The 21,146-nt window shown below is 42.0% G+C and overlaps 3 protein-coding genes across 5 annotated transcripts in view; all 3 read left to right on the top strand.

The window, feature by feature from the left end:
• ppp3ca (protein phosphatase 3, catalytic subunit, alpha isozyme) overlaps positions 1-10,414 on the top strand; it is a 34,771-nt gene extending 24,357 nt beyond the window's left edge. Inside the window, exons 7-14 of one of the 3 annotated variants that reach the window (XM_076980308.1) lie at positions 2,445-2,522; positions 2,802-2,896; positions 4,785-4,910; positions 5,044-5,121; positions 5,235-5,319; positions 5,523-5,620; positions 6,135-6,185; positions 9,534-10,414. In XM_076980308.1, coding sequence (XP_076836423.1) covers positions 2,445-2,522; positions 2,802-2,896; positions 4,785-4,910; positions 5,044-5,121; positions 5,235-5,319; positions 5,523-5,620; positions 6,135-6,185; positions 9,534-9,712 — 790 coding nt within the window. In that variant the 3' untranslated portion in view covers positions 9,713-10,414. Of the gene's footprint in view, positions 1-2,444; positions 2,523-2,801; positions 2,897-4,784; positions 4,911-5,043; positions 5,122-5,234; positions 5,412-5,522; positions 5,621-6,134; positions 6,186-9,533 lie in introns of those variants that run through there. The other 2 variants (XM_076980309.1, XM_076980310.1) reach the window with 2 other exon arrangements.
• A 1,693-nt stretch (positions 10,415-12,107) lies between these two features.
• ecscr (endothelial cell surface expressed chemotaxis and apoptosis regulator) lies at positions 12,108-15,633 on the top strand. Its single transcript, XM_076979803.1, has 9 exons — positions 12,108-12,460; positions 13,142-13,255; positions 13,658-13,711; positions 13,898-14,035; positions 14,613-14,726; positions 14,840-14,935; positions 15,044-15,071; positions 15,187-15,257; positions 15,336-15,633. The coding sequence occupies exons 1-9, from the start codon at positions 12,400-12,402 to the stop codon at positions 15,434-15,436; spliced, it is 777 nt and encodes a 258-aa protein (XP_076835918.1). The 5' UTR covers positions 12,108-12,399; the 3' UTR covers positions 15,437-15,633.
• A 764-nt stretch (positions 15,634-16,397) lies between these two features.
• dnajc18 (DnaJ (Hsp40) homolog, subfamily C, member 18) lies at positions 16,398-21,099 on the top strand. The gene is made up of 9 exons (XM_076979449.1): positions 16,398-16,695; positions 16,798-17,029; positions 17,528-17,729; positions 17,860-18,005; positions 18,249-18,461; positions 18,632-18,744; positions 18,983-19,092; positions 19,334-19,506; positions 19,773-21,099. The coding sequence occupies exons 2-9, from the start codon at positions 16,888-16,890 to the stop codon at positions 19,895-19,897; spliced, it is 1,224 nt and encodes a 407-aa protein (XP_076835564.1). The 5' UTR covers positions 16,398-16,695; positions 16,798-16,887; the 3' UTR covers positions 19,898-21,099.
• Positions 21,100-21,146: the final 47 nt, after the last annotated feature.

Below are 21,146 nucleotides of genomic sequence, written 5' to 3'. Positions count from 1 at the left end.
GTGCCCACCAGGGCCATGCCCGATGTCTGCACATTTTGCTTCAAACGCCATCTCTTTCAATAACACCTCTCTAACCAAGATGGGACCGGCGAAAATTGGGTTCTGTTCTCCACGTTTCACTCAAAAGCCTGTAAACGGGCTTCACTGGCTGCCCCTCGGTTGAATAGCCCAGACATACACTATTACATTTTCGTATTGTAAGAAACATAGCGGTATATTGTTCTAATATGGAGTGTTAGGTGTTTGTAGATTGAAGTGTGTGGGCTCAATGTCAAAATGCATCATTAAAATCTTGGTACTGAAAAGTGCAGCTTGCATAAACCAGGGACAACTCAGGATTTATAAGAGCTCTTTGCTTTAGTATTTTGTAGATACTCGAGTTGTATCTGAATGCTCCGTTTGTTACATTCGTCCTCTCTTTCACCAAGATTTGTTGTTAAAAATCTGATGGACTATTATAACTATGCCCATACACATACAGGATAAATGCCATTAAATGTTCCTCTTTTGCAAACTTTGGGCAAACTTATGAAACACGGTGTCAGACTTTTGCAGGTCTCCTTAAGGGATTGGATATGGGGTAATCTATCTATTCTATATACACCACAGGGCTGCTTTTAGCTTTAAGCCTTCATGCATCTTTGGAACACTTTATTTTCTTTTTACATCCTCGTCTTTTGAACCTCTGCGTATAATGTCGGGCCACAGGTATTTCGGTCTGTGACACGGTGCGGTGTGACACCTTACACCAGCTACATGTTATTTATATTTGATCATTTCCTTGATCTGTGTAGCACACCGCGGAGCCCGCACGGCAGGACTGAGGGGGGGGGGGGGGGGGGGGGGGGGGACTCTGTGTCATGACATGGTTGTGTCCTGGGTACAGGGGAGTGTTCTGACAGTGGATATGTGAGCTAAATCTCTGAAACAAAAGACAAGAAGAATGGCCATCCTGTACGCCCCCCAAAGCCCTGGTCCCGCCCTCCCTGCCGCCAAACTCTTAATGCAGCAGTACAGAGGCGGAGTGAGAGAGGAATAGATCGAAAATAAAGACAAGCCATGGAGAGGAAGAACAGTGACAGAGGGAGGGAGGGATGGAGGGAGTGGTGGAGGGAGGGACCGAGAGCAGGGCCCACACTGCAGCCAGCAGCAGCAACGCAGCTCTGCGATCTATCCCACAATCCCTGAGGGCTTTGCAGTGTGGTGTTGCCATGACGACCCACTCCTCTTACAGAAATTGGAGCGAGAGAGCGAGACGGGGAGAGAAAGAGACAGGGAGAGAGAGAGAGACGTAAGGAAGGAGTGATTTATGAAGAGAAGTAGTATTGCGATGAGGTAACTACTCATTAGCAGATACTGTAGCTCAGGGAAGAGAGTGCAGTAAAGAGAAAGAGAGAGGACTGTTTGACACTCGTTTCCCGCCATTACTAAAGCTGCACTTTACACGCTTCCAAGCTGCTGGATGTCTTACTCCCACACAGAAGCAGAGCAAGGTGTCTCACTCTCAGACGGAAGCAGAGCAAGCTGTCTCACTCCCAAACAGAGGAGGAGAGTGAGCTGTCTCACTCCCAAACAGAGGAGGAGAGTGAGCTGTCTCACTCCCACACAGAGGAGGAGAACGAGCTGTCTCACTCTCGCAGAGGAGGAGAGCTAGAAGTTTATTATGACTGGAACTCTCTTGAAACTCAATGCTTAACATTAACTCCACTCATTATGGATGTAGTTCAATCTCCTTCTGTTTTACTGAGATCACTTAGGGAAGGGGAGGGGGTGAGAGAAAACACGGAGAGAAAGAAAGATAGACAGACAAAGAAATATGAAGTGACAAAATGTCTGTAGCTTATTGCTAAGTTGTGTTTACCTGGTGAAGCTTTAAGCTGTATTATAAATGCCAGCATGTGTGTAACTGTTCAGGTGTAGTCACTGTGCCTTACAAGCACTATCTGTCCTCCTGATACTCAGACTGATGCTGTGTGCAGTCTTAATTTCTCCAGTGTACCCTTTATCCTCTCACTGGGATATATACATTCCCTCTAATGTGGTCTAGGGCTGCCTCCTAAACACCGTTAGCATTGAGCAGTTTTGCTAAGATTAGCCAGTGTTCGAGACATGTCCGAACCACAAGGGCAGATATGTTCTTCTTGCTTTTTCAGATTACACACTACCACCATGTTATCATTCGCTGAAATGGCCTCCTGTCTGGAATCTGAAATGATCCAGTTGTGTGGAATTTGTTTCCACTTTAGGAAAATGTCAGGTACAAGATATGTTGTGGGGACAGGGGATTGGGGGGGGGTGGAAATAACTCATTCATAATTCATTCACCCCCTGCTGGCTATATACTGAAATTACAGGCAGACTCTGTGTTTATTAGTGTACTTGGGTTGACTGATATGGGAAATGGAAGAAGCTGAGATCTCTCTGTCCCTCTCTCCATCTTGCAGTTATCCAGCTGTGTGTGAGTTCCTACAGAATAATAACCTGTTATCAGTCATCCGGGCACATGAAGCACAAGACGCTGGGTATGTATGCATGTGTTAGTGCTCACACCGTCTCCCTCACACAGCACTCTGAATCGACACTCTCACTGTGCACTCTCTCCCTGCGCACCCTCAACTGCACACTCTGAATCAACACTCTCACTACCCTCGGTGCACACCCTCGCTGTGCACACTTACTGCTCACCCACACACTCCATCTCACCGCTCAACGGGCCCGTGTCTTGATGTCCGGTCAAGTCATCTCTTTATCTCTCTCTCTCTCTCTCTCTCTCTCTCTCTCTCTCTCTCTCTCTCTCTCAGATACCGGATGTACAGGAAGAGTCAGACCACTGGATTCCCCTCCCTCATCACCATATTCTCTGCACCAAACTACCTTGATGTTTACAATAACAAAGGTGGGTCAAGCAGCAGCCCAGTGCCACTGGAAATATTTGATGTATAGTGCATTGTGTTTATGTGATGTGTTTATGTGCATTGTGTTTATGTGATGTCAGAGGGGAATGGCTGATGCCGGACATTTCTGTTGGTTATATATTTGGTGTAAAGAGTGCAGTAGTAAAAAAGGAAGTGAGTGTTTGTTATAGTGAGTGATTAAGATCATCCACACGTGATGGTGCCTGCTTGCCCTGGTGAATCTAGTAGAAAGAGGAGATGTGTGCGTGGGAGGGCTTGTCAGCTTGACTGACTCCTTCCATGTGGCTTTATCTCTCCTGATTGAACAGGGTCAACACCTCAGGCTTCTACGGGGCCATCTAGTGGACGCTTTATAGAACGCACATACAAATACGTGGTCATGCACACGCAAACGTGCAAACAGCCAGAACCATTGTGAAACATTTTATTATTATTTTTAAAGAGCTCAGCATTACTGATTAATGCAGATAATTTACATGCAAATGAGACACAAAGATACTCAAATATTCACAAAGATACTAAGAAAGGAGAAGGTTTAGAGAAGTAGGTGAAAGTCTGCTGAAAGACTGGACATGTGCCAAGTGTAGAACTCAGAGAGTGATGGCCACAGAGCCTTGGAGTTCAGATGGAGTCCATCTTGGAGTTCAGATGGAGTGAGCAGGTCAGGCAGTCAGACGAGGAAGCTCCGGAGAGTGTGACTGGCTCAGTAGATCCGCTTGGGGATCAGATGGGTAGGAGAGAACATGAGGTACTGATGGATTTTGATCATGAGGCATAGATGCAGTGTGGTTGTCCATAGTAAGCCCATATACCATAATAAGAACATATACCACTCAAACTGGTAGAATCCGTAGTCCAGAAGGCTAAAAAGAAATAAGGAATAAGGGACACGGCATCAGAAAACCAGACAAGAAGAGTTTTGTGATTTTTTATTTTAGAAGATGAAGAAAGTTTTGTGATTAACATGCAACTCAGAAAAATGAAAAGTGCAACGGCATCTGAACTGTCAGTGTGGAGGAATATAAGCAGAGATTCGTTAAGAGCTGATCTGGAACCAGTTACAAAGAGCTCAGTCTGGCCACCATTAGATTTGAGGAAGTTGTTCAGCATCGACATCTTAAGAAATGCAGGCTAAGACACAGGGCTAAAAGATTGTGCTGAGTTGTTTGTACTGAAGTTGTACTACAACAGCAGAGATCTTTCAGCATTTCTGCCTTCTTAGGCCTTTAATTCTTACCAAAGAGTGTAAACAGAGCTGAGGGTCTGTAGGAGTCTCTCCACCTGTTAGTTTCCATCTGACAGACCGGGCTTTTTGGTTTTCATGTGCATTGTCTGTGCCAAAGCTGGTCTAGTCCGGTGTGCTCCTGGTCCGGTTTGCTCTTTAAGAAGAGTGGTCCAAACGCCTGATCCAATCTGCAGTCATGTGTTTATTGTTCAATTAAATAAGCCAAAGAATATTAAAGAGTGGCCCAAGGGTAATATCTGTGCTTTAAAATCATTAAGAATGTAAAAATTGAGAGGATTATAAAATGCTTATTTTAAAACTATGTTAATACATGTATTGCTTTTGAATGGCATTCTTTGGTGATTTCATCACACAAATAACATATTCAAATACTTTGGAATATAAATGTGTTTAAACTGATTCGTCATGATTGTCATAAATTTGTAAGTGTAATAGTTGAAGAAGTCAGCAAGCAAGTCAGTGCTGGATTGTTATGTTCTTCTGAATTTAGACTTCTGACTTACTTCTGAATCTCTCTGCTTAATAGGAATGCAATGCTTAAAGGTGTGTGTGTGTGTGTGTGTGTGTGTGTGTGTGTGTGTGTGTGTGTGTGTGTGTGTGTGTGTGTGTGTGTCTCATGTCAGCCGCTGTCCTGAAGTACGAGAATAACGTGATGAACATTCGACAGTTTAACTGCTCTCCACATCCCTACTGGCTACCCAACTTTATGGACGTGTTCACCTGGTCTCTGCCTTTTGTGGGAGAGAAAGGTAAACCTCGGCTAGCTGCCATCAAACCGTACGAGCGCGAGATGTACGATATGATCCAGGTGGCACCAGCAGTACGTCTCGTGAGAAGTTTGGCAGGTGCAGGTATCCTGGTCTGATCCCTTTTCCTCTGCAGTCACGGAGATGCTGGTGAACGTGTTGAGCATCTGCTCCGATGACGAGCTCATGAACGACGGAGAAGAGATCTTTGATGGTATCTTTTGTTCCCCTTTTTCCCAACACACCTCGCCCTTAAATGCTAGCGACTGTAGAAGACTCTCCTTATGACGGCGAGGACTGTAGTTTAACTTTCATATCCGCCCACAGCAAACGCAGCGGCAGCCCGGAAAGAGGTGATTAGGAACAAAATCCGTGCCATTGGGAAGATGGCCAAGATGTTCTCTGTGCTCAGGTACGAGGAGGACTTCCACCTTCTGCTCATCTGTGTCAGTGCCATATGAAACTCCACACTAATGTGAGACAGAGAGACTGCTGGAGTTTTAGGTGTGTGTTTGTGCATGCGTGTGTATATATTTATATATATATATATATATATATATATACGTGTGTGTATATATACATATATATGTGTATATGTATTTGACTTCTGTGCAGGGAAGAGAGCGAGAACGTGTTGACTCTAAAGGGGCTGACCCCGACCGGCATGTTGCCCAGTGGAGTGCTGTCTGGAGGGAAACAGACTCTCCAGAGTGGTGAGCACATGATCCAACTAAAGACCCCTCCCCCCTGTCTCTGACCACTTCCTCTCTTTCTCTACTCCTTTCCTTGTCCCTGTGTCTTTCACCTGTCTCTTTCACCTGTCTCTCTCTGTACCCTCTGACCAACTCCAGGCTTTGGGGCACTCCTCTCTCTAGTTCCCTCTGCCATATCTGGGAGATGCCCCAAAGGCTGGACCGCAGTGGTTCGGTTTTCCCCTCTCGGGGGTAAACTGGGGTGTGTCGAGCGTGAGTCTGTTCCAGGCCCGGGGCCGCCAGGGGGGCGGTCGCTAGGAGAGAGCGCGTGTGTGTGTGCCTGAGGTTGGGCTTGCTTGGCTCTGTGCTCCATAGTCTGGTTGGCATGCATGCGTCTGTGTGTGTGTGGGGTTGTTATGGGGGTCTCAGTGCGGCCTGCTGCCTGGCTCCAGCTGTGCCCTGCCGCTGCCTGTTTCGGCATTACTAGCACTGCATGGCTTCTTCAAGTGTAACCTCCCCTCCTCTCCCCCCTCAGCCACCATCGAAGCCATCGAAGCCATCGAGACAGAATCAGAGGACCGAGAAGGTAAATGCAGGACATGCGGCTGGTTATCTGGCTTATATCCACTAGTGTTTCACACAGGTGAAGAGTTGTACAGAGGGAACACAGAGAATAAAGAAAGGGCATGGCAGATATCTGGGAACTGTGTTTCTACTGGCATTTAACAGTTGCCCGTAATGCTTAATAATATAGTTATTTTAAAGGAGAAAGGAAATAGAATAGATTGTTTGGAGGTACCTCGTGCCTTTGGTGCAACGAAAGTGACAAAGGTACAAGTATTTATTTGTGCCTTTTCTCGAAGGCATAGAACTTTGTTTCCTCACTGACATTACAGACGTATTATGTATAATTCCAGTTAAGGGATTTACTCTTTACCAGATATTTAAAGTGCTCTTTCTGTATGATAAAAGCACAATGCAGGAATGTCCCTCTGAAGAATGCATGATGCTCTGAGATGTTGTTTAACAGGAGCATGATTTGACCTGGTTTGTTGAGTGCTGCATTTTCTCTGGCTCTCACGAGGTGACTCTGGTCATAGCATGTGGTATCTGGACCTCTCAGGAACTCGCAGCCAACCAGAGTGTGCTAGCCTAACCGCAACCTCACGCGCTCTAAAGCTGACACACCTCAGTAACTCACAGCTGGAAATGGAGCTACAGTAAATGGTTTTCACCTCTTCTGCAGGCCTCCATGTACTGAAACAAGTGCCAAAAGTGGAAAGCCTGGTGTTTGGGCATTGACTATAGACATAAATGCATTTAATACAGGGGTTCGCATCTCCACTGCTGGGGCAGCACTGCCTACAGCAGCGATGCCCAAGTCTGATCCTGATGAGAACCTGTAGTGTTTAGTTCTCACCCTTATCTAAGATCAGGGACACACCAGTCTGACAGTGAAGAACATCTCCAGTGAACGAAGATCACCTTTCGTAAGCTCACGATCGCCCCTATGAGAATTCACTCTCGAATACACTCCACAGACCACAGCTGATGAGCGACATGCAAGTATGTTCTGCACCCGTAAGGAGTGCATAAGGAAACCAGAACTTCCCGGCTCCTTAAAACAAGCCCACGGTATTCTGAGTGACTCCTGCTTCTTCCTTCCATAAACTTGCATATGGTAATGTCACCGTAATGACAAGCGTCCCACCCGTTCTCTAGATAATTAACGATCCAAAATAACTTTCCGTGTAACAAAATATAATGTTAGCCTGGCACACTGCCTGAGTAGATCTCACCACAAGGCAATTAAAAACCCTTATGCAGTTTTTGCCTGTTGTATCTCATTTTGAGTCAAATATAGACGGAAAATGGGGAAATGGGGAAAAACTCCATTTTTGTGGATCAGATTGTGCTGATCCAACATGCACAATCAGGAATAACAACACTGATGAGGACCAACTAGAGCCAGCAGGGTGAAAAGAGTAGAAGTGATGCGTAGTCAGGTCGGTGTGTGTCCCTAACACAGTGGACAGAACCCGACTCGGGCATCCTGGCCTACAGACGGTTAGGTTTCTCATGCTCTGACACACATGATCCCACTCAGGAAAGGCTTGGTAACTGCTGCTACCAGGACACTGTGGCGTGGCCCCGGGACTGGAGATGAGAAACCTTATATAATATGGTGCATTAATAATATGGTACATTAACTATACGGTACATTAAATAACCGTTGACTGTGATCAATAATAAAAAAAATAACTAATAAAGGGATTTAAAGCTGCATTCTTCTGTTTTGTTTCCAGCTAAAAGATATATGTTTCCAGAAATTTAGGTTTAGGTTATGTGAACATTTATTTTCAAATTTCTGTGAACATTCATGATGTTATTTTATGGTTTTTTGTATATTTTCTTGGTGATCAAAACAGAAAATACTCTCGGCACAATCTTAAACAAACACTTTCAACAAACAACAAATTATCACTGCATCCAGTTGTCCTTATGTCTCAAATAATATATTTTGTTATCAGAACATTCTACAAAGAATGTTACCGTTCCCATATTTTGGTATAACATAGTTGTCACTGTCAACTCACTGTCAGCTAATGTGAGACTCTCTCTACATCATGCCACACAAAAAATATAGCTAGTAAAGTATTTTAATCCTGCGTGTAACCACTGAGGTTATACTAACTGGTTGTGTGCTAGTTAGTTACTCATGGAGGTTACTCACCACTAATGAGACCAAATGAGCGGATTTTTTTTTTATTATCAGTAAGTAGCAGAAGCAATTACACCAGTCATGTAAGGAGTTTACTGGAGATATTATAGAGTTTGATTTTTTTCCATTTGGCATGTTGTATAGATAGCTAGCTAGCTTAATTTCTGTAAAGGACAGTTAAAATAGCGAATAACAAACTGTCATGTTTATGATTAACTTAAATCTTTCACCGTCATCATACAGGGATCTTTTTCGCTCAGTTTTCTGTATTTTCAAAATTCCACTCTCACTGACTCTGAGTTTTAGTTTTAGTCTGACCTTTATTCTTTTTGGCATTTGGGAACAGTCTGAATGTCAACAACACATTAATGCACCTTCAGGCCAAACAATCAATGTTTGGATTACCCTAGACATTTTTTATTAACAGCAAAACAAAATCTGATTATACAGATTACCAGTGCAGCACTTGTATTTAGAGTGAGCAACGTCACTAGGGTGCAATGAAGCTTTGATTCCAAGGTCCAGAAAACTCAATTTGAAGTGACAATTCAGAATCGCACTTTCAGAAAGCTCAAGACGTGCTGTGTAACCGTGTGTGCTTAAAATTTAAGATTAATGCTTCAAGTTTTACAATGTAAAGCAGTTTTTGTTGCACCCGAACATAATGTGAACATTTTATTACATTTGTTTTTTTCTTGAGAACATTAAAGTTTAAATAACCTGAAAACATTCATTGTGAACATTCACGGTTTTATTAAACAAAGTTTAAAAAAGACTGTCACATAATTGAAAATAGTGTTTTAATGAGTCAGTCAGAGAATTTTTATCAAGAACATCAAGAACATAAAACTTTATGAAGACATTTCATTAATTTTATATTAAAAATGTTTGTTCTTAACACCTGAGGGCCTTAAGCACTGTGACACTGAGTAAGGCAATATTGCTCAAACTCTTCCCCTTTAATTTACTTAAGACTATATTTACATCACGGTTTCACACTCACACTTTCGCACTTTTTTTTTGCTCTGTATAAAAACTCATTTATTAAAAAATTGCCGACTGGGTCATATATGTGAGACACATTAGCCACATTATGCCACAGAATTTCTTTTAACTGTTTTAAAAGTGTATACAGAATGCAGCTTTAAATACGAGGCCACATGAACCTTGAGTTCTGCTGCTCACTGGGTCCCGTGTTGTCCCTTTCCACAGCCATCCGTGGCTTTTCTCCACAGCACAAGATCAGCAGCTTCGAGGAGGCTAAAGGCCTCGACCGCATCAACGAACGCATGCCGCCCCGCAAAGATGGGGTCAACCACGTTGGCCATTCCATGGGCAAAATGAACATGTCTGAGGCCAACGGCACCGACGACAACAGCAACATCCAGTGATGTGGCGGGCGCCTGCCTGCAGCCGAGCCCAATGCTGTCGCCCCTCCGTGGGGCGGGATATTGCCAAGCCCGTAATTTAAGGCCTCCCGATACCAACATGACACGACTTCACATACGAATCCAACACTGTAGCGGCATCCAATTAGAGAGGCAAACTGTTCGAGTTCAAATCTTTCCTGCATGTGGGTGGGAGGCTCGTTTTTGCTGCCAGATTTACTGTATGTGGGTTTCTCACTGTTTAGGCAAAGTTTTGCCACTTTGGGTGTGCTGAACAGGGTAGGAAGGGAGGGGTTGGGTTGTGTTTTTGCCCCAGGGGGTAGGGTGGGGTGATGTTAGCTAAGGGCTGGAGGTGTCTTTAACAGACAGGGGGCAGTACCTATGGCCAGTCTGCCAACTTCTTAATGACGCCACCCATGCACCAAGTGGGCGGGGTCTAAGAATTAGAACTCTGTCTTCAGGCTCATCCATTGCAACTCATCGGTGTGGAGTGACCAGCCAGTACCAATGCCACGCACACATTGTAATATTTTGATTAAGAGTTTTCTTCATGAGTCCATCTTATAATGAAATTATCGCACTGTTTAACATGTTTTGCTACTAGTATTAATAAATACAAAATTTGAAATAAAAAAAAAATGAAACGTTTGTAAGAAAGGACATTTAAAAAGAAAAATATGTACATTTTGTTACTTGCAATGCAATCTTACCGGAGTATTTTTATTTATTGATTTTTTTTTATGTTTGTTCAATTTATTGGGTTTTCTGGGGGGAGATATGCCATAAAGGGGTGCTTGTGGGCTGTGGACTCATTAACCCGACCGTCTGTTCTGGGGATAAGCACTAAGGAAGAGGGGTCGCCGAGGAAGACTGGGGTTGACCTTTATCACCACCTACTTGATTGTTTCTCATCTGCCTGTAACTTGAGAGAGAGAATGCACATAATATGTTTTGCAAGTCAAATCAATATATATATATATAAATATACATATATATAAATATATGATTAATTATAATGATGGACAATGTTGAGGACAATGAATTTTTAACAGCATCTATGGTATGGAACGCATCAATGCATGCAATTAAGTTCCTTATTGATATGTGAAAATGATAATTGTGATGTGTTTCAATATAGTAGATTTGAATTCTTTCCCTCTTCAGATTATATTTGTAAAGCTCAACTTTGTTTTATATATATATATATATATATATATATATATATATATATATATATATATATATATATATATATATATATATAACATTTTGTAATCTTCTGTCCTTAATTTATTTTCCCTTCCATTTTTCATCAACATTATTTTGTTATGGTTGATTTTATTATTGGTTTTGCTGTACATGGACGTAATTTTGATTTCAAAAGTGGGGGGGACATGGATTTGTCGCTAGTTAAATATTTGGTTTTAACCGTAAAAACTGGGGGGGACCAAAGCCGGCTTTTGAAAAAGTGGGGGGGACATGTCCCCCCTGTCCCCCCCCCCAAAATTACGTCCATGTTGCTGTACAGGCACTGGCTCTCTCTCTCTCTTTCTCTCTCTCTCTCTCTCTCTCTCTCTCTCTCTTTCTCTCTCTATCTCATTCTTTGAGGTGTGAAAACTTGTTTTTTCTGTTGGTGTACAGAAGTTGTTCAGTAGTGTGAATGAACATATTACTCAGTGAAAAGCAACATTCAGGCTGCCAAAGCATGATCGCATGGTTTATTCAAATGTAAACAAATCTGGCACAATGAAAATCCTGTGTCTCACTTTTAAAAGGAAAAATATATTCTCATTATAATTGTTGATATTATTATTATTATTATTATTATTATTATTATTACAATTAAACTTGTGTTTTTTTCACTGTTTTCTGATCCTTGTTTGGTCCAGATGTGGTTGACTTCAAAGGAGTTTAAAGGACTTCAACTTGTGACTCTTCTTTTCTTGTAATTTTCTTGATCTATGTTTTTGCATTTTACTTCCTAAATGATAACACACATTGTAAGCATGCCCTATGGGACAAATCACTTTTTTTACTCTTGAATAAAATATGCATGAAGTATACTGTCTCTGTTCCTTTGCTGAACCTGTGGTGAGAAAGTTACACTGACCATTTTAACTAGATGTTAATTTTGAACCTAATTTTGAACCTTTATCAAGAGACTTCAGGCCATTTTATATACAAAAGCCAGTGAGTTGTCCATTTGGGAGAACAGTTCTACTGTTTTACTTAGTTGTTCATATAGTTTAAGAGAACCGTTCTACTGTTTTACTTCGGCCCTGTTTGTGCCACACATTCAGTCAGTAGGGGCTGATTTTCCATGACTATATTGCATCTGCTTCCTGCCATTCATCCACAGGAAGTTGTGCAGATCCATCAGGGTCCACAGCCACCTCTCCCTCAATCCTGAAATGGCCCACGCACTGGCCCAGCACACACACAGACATACACACACTCGCTCGCCAGGATACAACTACACCACACTCCATCTCATTCTTCTGTCAGCACAGGAAACCGATTCTCAAGAGCTGATTCATATATTCATGAATATACTCATTCACTCATTCATATATCTGTACTTCACAGATCCATTTATCTCTCTTCTTTTGGTATTCGTCTATGCCTAGTGAACTCTGTTAACGACCATCAGCTCTTCACAGAAGTGGCCTACACGCTCTCAGGACTGAGTCATGGACGTGCTCTTGTGTGCTCTGTTTCTCTGTTGGGTGTCTCTTCCTCTTATCTCAGCAGGTCAGTATCATGCGTGTCTCTCCACATCAACAATGTACTGGTGTCGAACAACTGAACAGTTGCATTCACAAGGATAATGTGGTTTGATAAGGGAACGACGTAAAGTTCTCATATCAGCATATCATATCAGCTCTCAGCATGTGGTGAATAGTTTTGGGGAAAAGTCTCTGGGAAAAGTTAAAGTTCTCTTTTGAGCTCATTCCTAAATGATTTTTAGTAATAAAACCATACAATCTGATGAGCTGGAGCTCTGTTTGCAGTTCAATAGAGATTTTTTACATTATGGTATTGAAGGGTTTTGAAGGGTCTTATGTTGGGAATTCACTTATGTTGGGGATTTAATGTTCCGAATTTAAGCCAGCATCCTTACAGTTCTGATGCTGAACCCATCTATATAACCTATTGGTTGCCAATATGTTATAAGTGAAGTGTGCATAATAGCTTGAATTGTAATATCCTACTGTTGTACTGTTATCCCTCAAGTTTGCAACACACATTTGTTAAGTCTGATATATTAACATTTGCTCTGAACTGAACAATTTTTTTAAATCGTAAAATTTATGAATTGGTAAATTATTAAAGTAAGTAAAATAGCTGACTTCACTCTATTTGAAGTCAGACTTTTATCTAGAGGGAGAAATTAAATGTATACATTAATCATATACAGTGTTGTTTTCACAGTGAAAACAACTCCACCAGTTTTAACACATCTTCAAGGAACTAAAGGAATGTTCAGCAACATCTCCGTGACTGAGACCCCTGCTAGCCTAACCCCAACATCAGCACAGCACACAGGTGATCCACTGGCACCATATCACTCATAAAACACTCAAATGACATTTTGGATTTTGCATCACCTTTATATGATTAATAAGAAATTAACATTTTGTATCCCTCCTATAACTTTGAGGCTGACCTTAATTATACAAAGTTTAATAATTTATGGAGTCATTTTACATGAGTTATGTATTTCTAATATTTTTTATAATATATATTTATATTATTAAATTATATTATACATTATTATTATTATATGTTATTTGTTTATATAATATAATATTCTATTTTTATTCATTGTGTTTTATATAACATAAATTATATGTTATTTATTTTTAAAATATATGAACTGGACAATAAAGTTTTGAACTGAATTAAATTAGTAATATAATGAGATCTTTTGCATTTCACTCTCACAAGGCAATATAAGTATGTCAGGAGGCTTTAATATTTCCACTCCTGCTAGCACCACAGGTAAGTGGAAGCGTCCATACCTTCAGAGTGATGTTATGAGTACTCTTAACAAACCCTTATGGACAGTGAGATCAGTGCATCAGAACAATGCATTGAACAACTCATCATCTGTGCCACTGTGCCATGCCAACACTAATAGGTTTTAGTATTTCAGAGACGATGTCATACATATTTTGTACATTGCAGGAGAAACCAAGTTCTTGAACCCAGTATCAACAACATATTCATCGCACATGAATGAAAACTCTAATGTGGAACAGAGCCAAATCTCCACCTCCACCTCCACCCCCACCTCCTCCACCTCCACTGTGGCTAATAATTCAGGTATCTCCTTTCATCCTTTCTAACTGCACATGTCTTTGGATCTCCTAGAATCAGGAATATAACATAAGAGATAGCACTGGATATTATCGCAGAACAGATCAGTTTCATTACAGTTTTCAGCTGTGTGGGTTTGCCTTGTTTTTGGATCTCTGTCCGAAACAATGTGTTGTCTACTTTGTGTACTTCACTACAATTTGTATTATCTCCTTCTAAATTTGAGTAAATCTTACTTTAGTGTGTGTATACATACATACATGAGAAAAACATGAGACAAAATGAAAAAAAAAATCACATTGTCTGATTTTTAAAGAATTTATTTGCAAATTATGGTGGAAAATAAATAAAGTATATATATACACACACACACTGTATATGTATGTGATATCAGTTTATACATCAGTTAATACATGACACAAAGTAGTAATCTTATACTGGGAACTACAACTTTTAAGGGTTTCTTTCATCTCTGCAGTTTTCTGTATGTCTGGTATAAACACAGGATCCTCTTACTAAATGTACTTGTGCTGGATTTTGTGCAATTGAAACATTTTTTAATGTGTTTTCTGTGGTTATCCAGAACTTTCTGAAAGCCCCACAACCAACCAGGTCTCAAATAGAAGCTCACAAGAGGATGTTACTCAAGCCACGTCCACAAACTCACAAAGCAACAGTCTCACAATGTTAGCTTTTGGTAGGCTGCACTTGAAATGTTGTCAAGATTCAGACAACAGAATGCGTTAGAGGTTTCTGGCTGTTGTTTTAATATTTGTGATGGATTTGCATGTTTCTGTTAACTCCATACAGGTGTGATGAGTTTCATTCTCATTTTGATCATTGTTATGATAATCTTGGTAACAGCAGTTAATCTCAAAGGACGGTGTCATAGCACAAAGGAGGAGGGTGAGATGAATTTTTGAGCGTATTTATGATGGGGTTCAGATTAAATAAAATATTTTCACAAAGCCTTAGTGTATATGAATGTATGAGGTTTGTAAATGTATCTTCTAGGTGTTAAAGACTCTGTGATATTGGAAAGGTATGAATTAAAATGCAAACATTCTGATTTCTGATAGCATATGAGCAAATGCATTAACAATAATATTTTAATAATATTTAACAATATTCTTGTCTTTGGTTTAATGTTTTTACAGCAATATACCCAGCATTGTGGAGAAAGAAAACATCGCACTGGTCTCTGTGAGATCAATAAATACAGACACTGGTAAATATTTGTTGGAAGTAGATTAAATACTTGCTTGAAAAAGGCAGTGATCTAACCTGTCTCTTTCTCTGTTGACAGTCACAGATTCACCACAGATGTCCTCCGTCCACAGTACAATACTCGACAGTGAAGACCAAGATCTCAGCAGAGATCTCCTCGGGGTCGGAGCAGGCCAATAAACTTACTCGGCTCTCTTGAAGCCCCACCCATACACAGAAGGTGCAATATTGTCTCTTCATGGCCCTTTCAAAGTAAAACTTAAGGCTGAAGATTCAACTTATTTTTTATTTTTTGCAAATATAGACCTTGACTCTTAATTTTTCTGTCATGTGGAAGAATGTATTTGAAAATAAATCATTATAAAGTAACAGTGAAAGTGATTGCGTAGCATTTTTCATTAAAAAGTTCAAATATTAATGAAAAGTAAAATAGCCTATTAAGAAAATGTCTCTCCAGTTTAGACCTTTATAGTGGTTTTTATTAATTGCATAGAGGAAAAATATTGCATATGCATAGGATAGCTATTTTCTGTTGACGTTAGCATAAATTACTAACAAATGGCAATTTGCTATATTGCAGCGAGCAGCAAAACCGGGACCCAAAGAGTATTTTCCAAAGGATATCCAGCATTAAGGATAATTATAAACCGTCCAACACTAAGCATAATTCTAACCCTTTATAAACATATAAAAGAGAACAAATGTGACAACACGTTTCAACCTTCAGTCAAACTTCAACTGTTTCAGTTGGACCTACAGCACATGTTATTACTAAGATATGTAAGAAATGAAACTGAGAAAACCCCAAATCCCGTATATGGTATTTACCAAAAATAACAACAAGCTCAAATTAAGATTTACAGAGACAACGCCGCAATTGCGACTGATATCAAAGTCCCACATCTAATCTGTATCCAGTTTTATGTTTAAGGAAATCTCAAGCGTCTTTTCAAAACAAGCTGTAATAGAAATATTTTTTTATTTTTATTTTTTTCTGAATTGTTGTATAACTCAGAAAGACTATGGATTATGCAGGATTCTTACACGTATTGAAGTGCAAAATCTATAAAGAAGAGCCCGATTTCACGAGATCCCAAAATAACATCGAGGGGCGGGACCCTCAGTTAGCGCACGTGCTGTCAAACACACACGTCACGCTCACACTTCCGGTTCCTGTTAGCGATGGCGGTCGCTACATGTATGTGTTCGCGTCTTAGTCGGACGTGCTAGTGTTATAAAACGAGCCACCGTTTCAGACATGCTGTTCCCAATAACGAGTTATTCACGGAGGAGTGAACTGCGTTTACGACTAATATGACATGCTGCGGGAAACCGGAAAAGAATTTGCTAGATAATTAGCTTCCAGCTAGCTGGCAAGCTAGTTAGTTAGCTCGTTCACGCGCTAGTGTCGCGAGCTCGCCCGTCCAGTGTTAACTGAGGTAAATGTGACCCGCTCATTCTGCTTTAACCTCAAACACGCTTTTATTGCCTCACTCCAGTATTTATTTATTGCTAGTTTCCATCTTGTGTGGTTCTGGCAGGCTGTGTGTGCAGCTGTCACTGGGTCGTCAACATAAGCGACACCGAGCTGAGGTGTGAGTGCCACATTAGGCCGTTAATACGCCGCAGACATGCCGGGCTTTGAGACGGACAAAGAGGAGTCCGACAGACTGATAGAAAAGGCTAAAGTATGTCTGCGATCGGGGCGGAAGGAAAAAGCTTTGCAGATGTTGTATGAAGCGCAGAAGATCTACCCCAGCACCCGAGCCAGAGGTCAGTAGCCTGTGATTCTTGGCGAATCGGATCTGTTTGGGAGCCAGTTAACCGGCTGGCAGGTCTGAACGCTGAAATAGAAAGTGCAGCGTGTGGATATTGTATCTGTGTTGCATAATCCGAGGCCCACTGAGTTGCCCAAATCTTAAATGCGCTTGCTTGCTGTGCAGAGAAGACCCACTTGTATAATTCAGACGTTCAAGTCTTTGCTGATCTGTCTGAAAACGTTAACTATCTGGATTTGTTAAGGTTACGCAGCTGGCACCAAGACACTGCGAATAACATGAGGATCCAGTCAACTAGAGCTTATTCTGTGTCTAGCCTCTGCGCTTGTGAAAGTTGTGTGTACGTTTCATCACTGATCTGTCCATTTTGCACATGTCTTGTTTTTACACAGTCCTGTTTGTTTTCATATTCGTAAGAATGTTTATTGAGATTCGTAAGAAGCATATGTGTAACCCTGCGTACTCTATTGCATGCTTCAATTGTAACAACCAGTCCTCATTGACGCCATTGTGAAGAACGGGAGCGCGGCAGCCCCCGAGACAGAGCGGACGTATACGCCACCGCCCGGCTGGAGGAACGCGGACGAGGACGTCCGTGGCCAGCGGCAGCACCAGCGCCACAGCGCTGGAGAGGGCGGGAAGGGGCACGGCGAAGACAAGAGCTACACGGAAGAGCAGAGGCAGGGCGTCCTCAGGTACGCACACTCACCTGCACGCTCGGCACGATAAGTCACAGGCTTGCCCCGCAGTCCGTCCAGGCCAGGCAATAGTCGGTCGGATTAGTCCACTTTCGTTCGGCTGTACCCTGGTCTTTAATGCTGGCAGGATAAAAAGATGCAAGGACTTCTATGAAATCCTGGGAGTGCCAAAGGACGCCAGCGACGAGGACCTGAAGAAGGCTTATCGAAAGCTCGCTCTGCGCTTCCACCCAGACAAGAACTTCGCCCCTGGGGCCACTGATGCTTTTAAAGGTAGGCACAGTCCCTTGTTACAGTGTCATGTACAAAGATTGCTTAAAATCCTGACATCTGGATCCAAAAATGCAATAAATATTGCTGTGTGTGAACGTATGAAATATATGGAACTGCTGATCCTCCTTCCGCGTCAAGCAACTCGGCGCGTTTGACTTTAGCATTGCAGTCGGCTCTTATCGTAGCCTTCACACTCGCTTTCCAGCGCTAGCTGTCTAATGCACCTCTCGCTCTACCTGGCAGCCATCGGTAATGCCTACGCAGTGCTGAGTAACTCGGAGAAGAGGCAACAGTACGATCAGTGTGGAGAACAGGGAGCTGCAGAAACGAGCAGCAATTCTCCAGACCCTCCACGGCACGCGCGTGGATTCCACCGCACCTTCCACAGGGACTTTGAGGCCGACATCTCCCCGGAGGAGCTGTTTAACGTGTTCTTTGGGGGAAGGTTTCCAACAGGTTAGCCCAAGTCTAAGGCTATCAATACCGAAGTTGTAAAAAATTCTTTTGAATTAGTGAGACATTGAAACATTTGAGGGAAATTGGTAATTGCTTGTGTAGATTTTGCATTTCATTCATAAATGGGGCATGATGTGCATCAATACCTAATCTCCATTGATTTATTGCAGGCAACATCCATGTCTACACCAACAGAGGAGCCTCGTACTCACATGTCTACCAGCCGCGGCGACGCCGTGTGTATGAGAGACGGGAAGAGGATGTGGAGGATAATCGCAGCCAGGTCCGTCACTGTCTGTGTCTTTCGTTTATCCGTTACCTCGTTTGTCCGTTACCTCGTTTGTCCGTTACCTCGTTTGTCCGTTTAACCAATCATCCTATTGGGCGTCTAAGGCTAGAAGCTGGCCTACGCCAACATTAACTCCACATTTGTTGTAAGATTAAATAGTTACTATGTTTAAGATGAACTAGTTAATGTAATAGTTGTATGTGTATGTTTGTGTGTGTGTGTGTGTGTAAAGAACACGTTCACAGCGGTTCTGCAGCTGCTACCAGTGCTAGTGCTCATCCTCATCTCTGTTGTAACACAGCTGATGGCCACTAACCCCCCTTACAGCCTCTTCTATAAACCGTGAGTACCATTCTTAACCCTTTGTTAACCAGTGTAGATTACTGGAATGTCAACTTGCCCAGCTGATATCTGGACTTTTACTAGGACTGTTGGACCAGGCAGAAAGAAACTGGTTGTTTGTCCTCTTACAAAGAACCAGCTTTCTGTTTCAGAGGTTAATGGGGTTAGCCCCATCTTGGGAGTGTGTTTTTGTTTGTGTCCATATCTACGGTGATAAGAGGACACTCTCGTTGTCCTACAGGTCCATGGGGTTGGTGGTGTCCAGGGAAACCCAGAACATGGGCATACCCTACTACGTGGATAAGAGATTTGACAAGGAGTATCACGGTGCGGCACTGGATGAACTGGAAAAGACCATCGAGACGGAGTATATAGACCATCTCCAGAACAGCTGCTGGAAGGAGAAACAACAGAGTGAGTGCCCTCACTACTTCAAACTGAATTGTAAAGGTGTAAAACTATTATGCTCGGGGTAATGCCATAAAAATGTCTGGTGACTTTACTGAACAGATACTATTATCATATATAGTTACTCAACCTTATGTATAATTTATGAATGACCACCGACTTGTGTGTGAAGAGCTTCTTAGCTGCTCCTCCTGGAGTGTCAGGCTGTCCATCACAACCACACACTGCGGTCGCTGTAGAGGTCACGTGCCTTCACATTCCCCCCATCACAGAGTCGGACCTGGCTAACCTGGGCCAGCTGTACCGAGACGAGCGGCTGAAGCAGAAGGCCGAGACCATGAAGCTGGACCACTGCGAGAAGCTGCACGGCTTGGTGAGCCGCGTAAGGAGCAAATGAGGCTCCGCCCAGGCCCCGCCCACTCCCATCCTGCTTCCTGGCAGGCTGAAGTGTGCTGCAGCCGTGGGCAGCCATGTGTTCGGCCCACCTGCTGCACCAGTGAAGTGTAGCTTCACTGCAGTCGGCGGGGTGTGTCCGTGTGTGTGTGTGTGTGTGTGCGTGCGTGCGTGTGTTTGGCACAGCTTCATGTTATTTCCTTACATTAAGGAACGTGACAGGATAGATGCTATCGGTCCTACTGCTCACTCCCGTTTTATTGGACGCCTGCTACGAGATTTGCTAGTATTACTGATGGTAAAAAGAAACAATCTAATTTACATACATTAATTTATTTACCTTATTTATTCTTTATTTTTGTTCATGTGCTGCCGTGACTTCTAAGTGACTTACATCTAATGGTTAAAGAACTTTATTCTATAATTATTTTAGATTATTCTTTTTTTTTTATCCATAAAAAAAGAATAAAGATAGATTGTTGCAAAAAACCACCGACCACTACTGCATGAAGAAGCTCTTCCAGATTAAAGAGACTATGTATAAAGTTTAAATTTATTTTTGCGGAATTTACTTTCCTCTCTCGAATGATTTATGAATTGTTCACAGTTGCCTGGACACTTGTCACAGGCCATTAGCTTAGTCTCTTAATACAAGCCCTTTTCAGATTCTTGCGTTGCGGAGTGAAAAGAAGTCTTCTTTCTGTGATTTTAAAACCTTGCCAAAAGCCATTACCTCAGTTGTACTCCTTTATACATTTTACTATTACCAGATTCCAGTTTGTGTGTGTTTGTGTGTGTTGCATGCAGCCCAGTGGGAGGTGTTCATTTGCTTTGTGCTACAGTGTTTAACAGTACAGTTAGGATTAATTTATGAGGTTGTGCTAACAGCCTAGGCACTAAGGAATCAACTATTACTGTTTAACTGTAGAGTACCTCATATCAGTCAACACTACTCATAAAGGTTTGAACGTGATGACCTCTTTAACACCCTGGCATCCACGCTGGACGATATCAGGGCAAAACCCACCAGAAACTAACCGTGGCCTCGTGGGTTTGGTTGGAGTTGCTTTGGCATTGGCTTAATGGAGACCACGAGAAAGCTATAGTCACGTCACCATGCATCCGTAAGCCAAGCCGATGTGTTTGGTTAATCGGTGAGGAGTGATTGTTTTGTTCTGGTTTAATAAAATACTATGCCCTCCCCTATTCTCCTGAATGACATTATTTTAATACTATTCTGTTTATTTGTATAC

Source organism: Brachyhypopomus gauderio, chromosome 18 (genome assembly GCF_052324685.1).
Source record: "Brachyhypopomus gauderio isolate BG-103 chromosome 18, BGAUD_0.2, whole genome shotgun sequence".
NCBI lineage: Eukaryota > Metazoa > Chordata > Actinopteri > Gymnotiformes > Hypopomidae > Brachyhypopomus > Brachyhypopomus gauderio.
The sequence above is the reverse complement of the archived record's forward strand: the minus strand, read 5'-3'. Positions and strand labels throughout refer to the sequence as shown.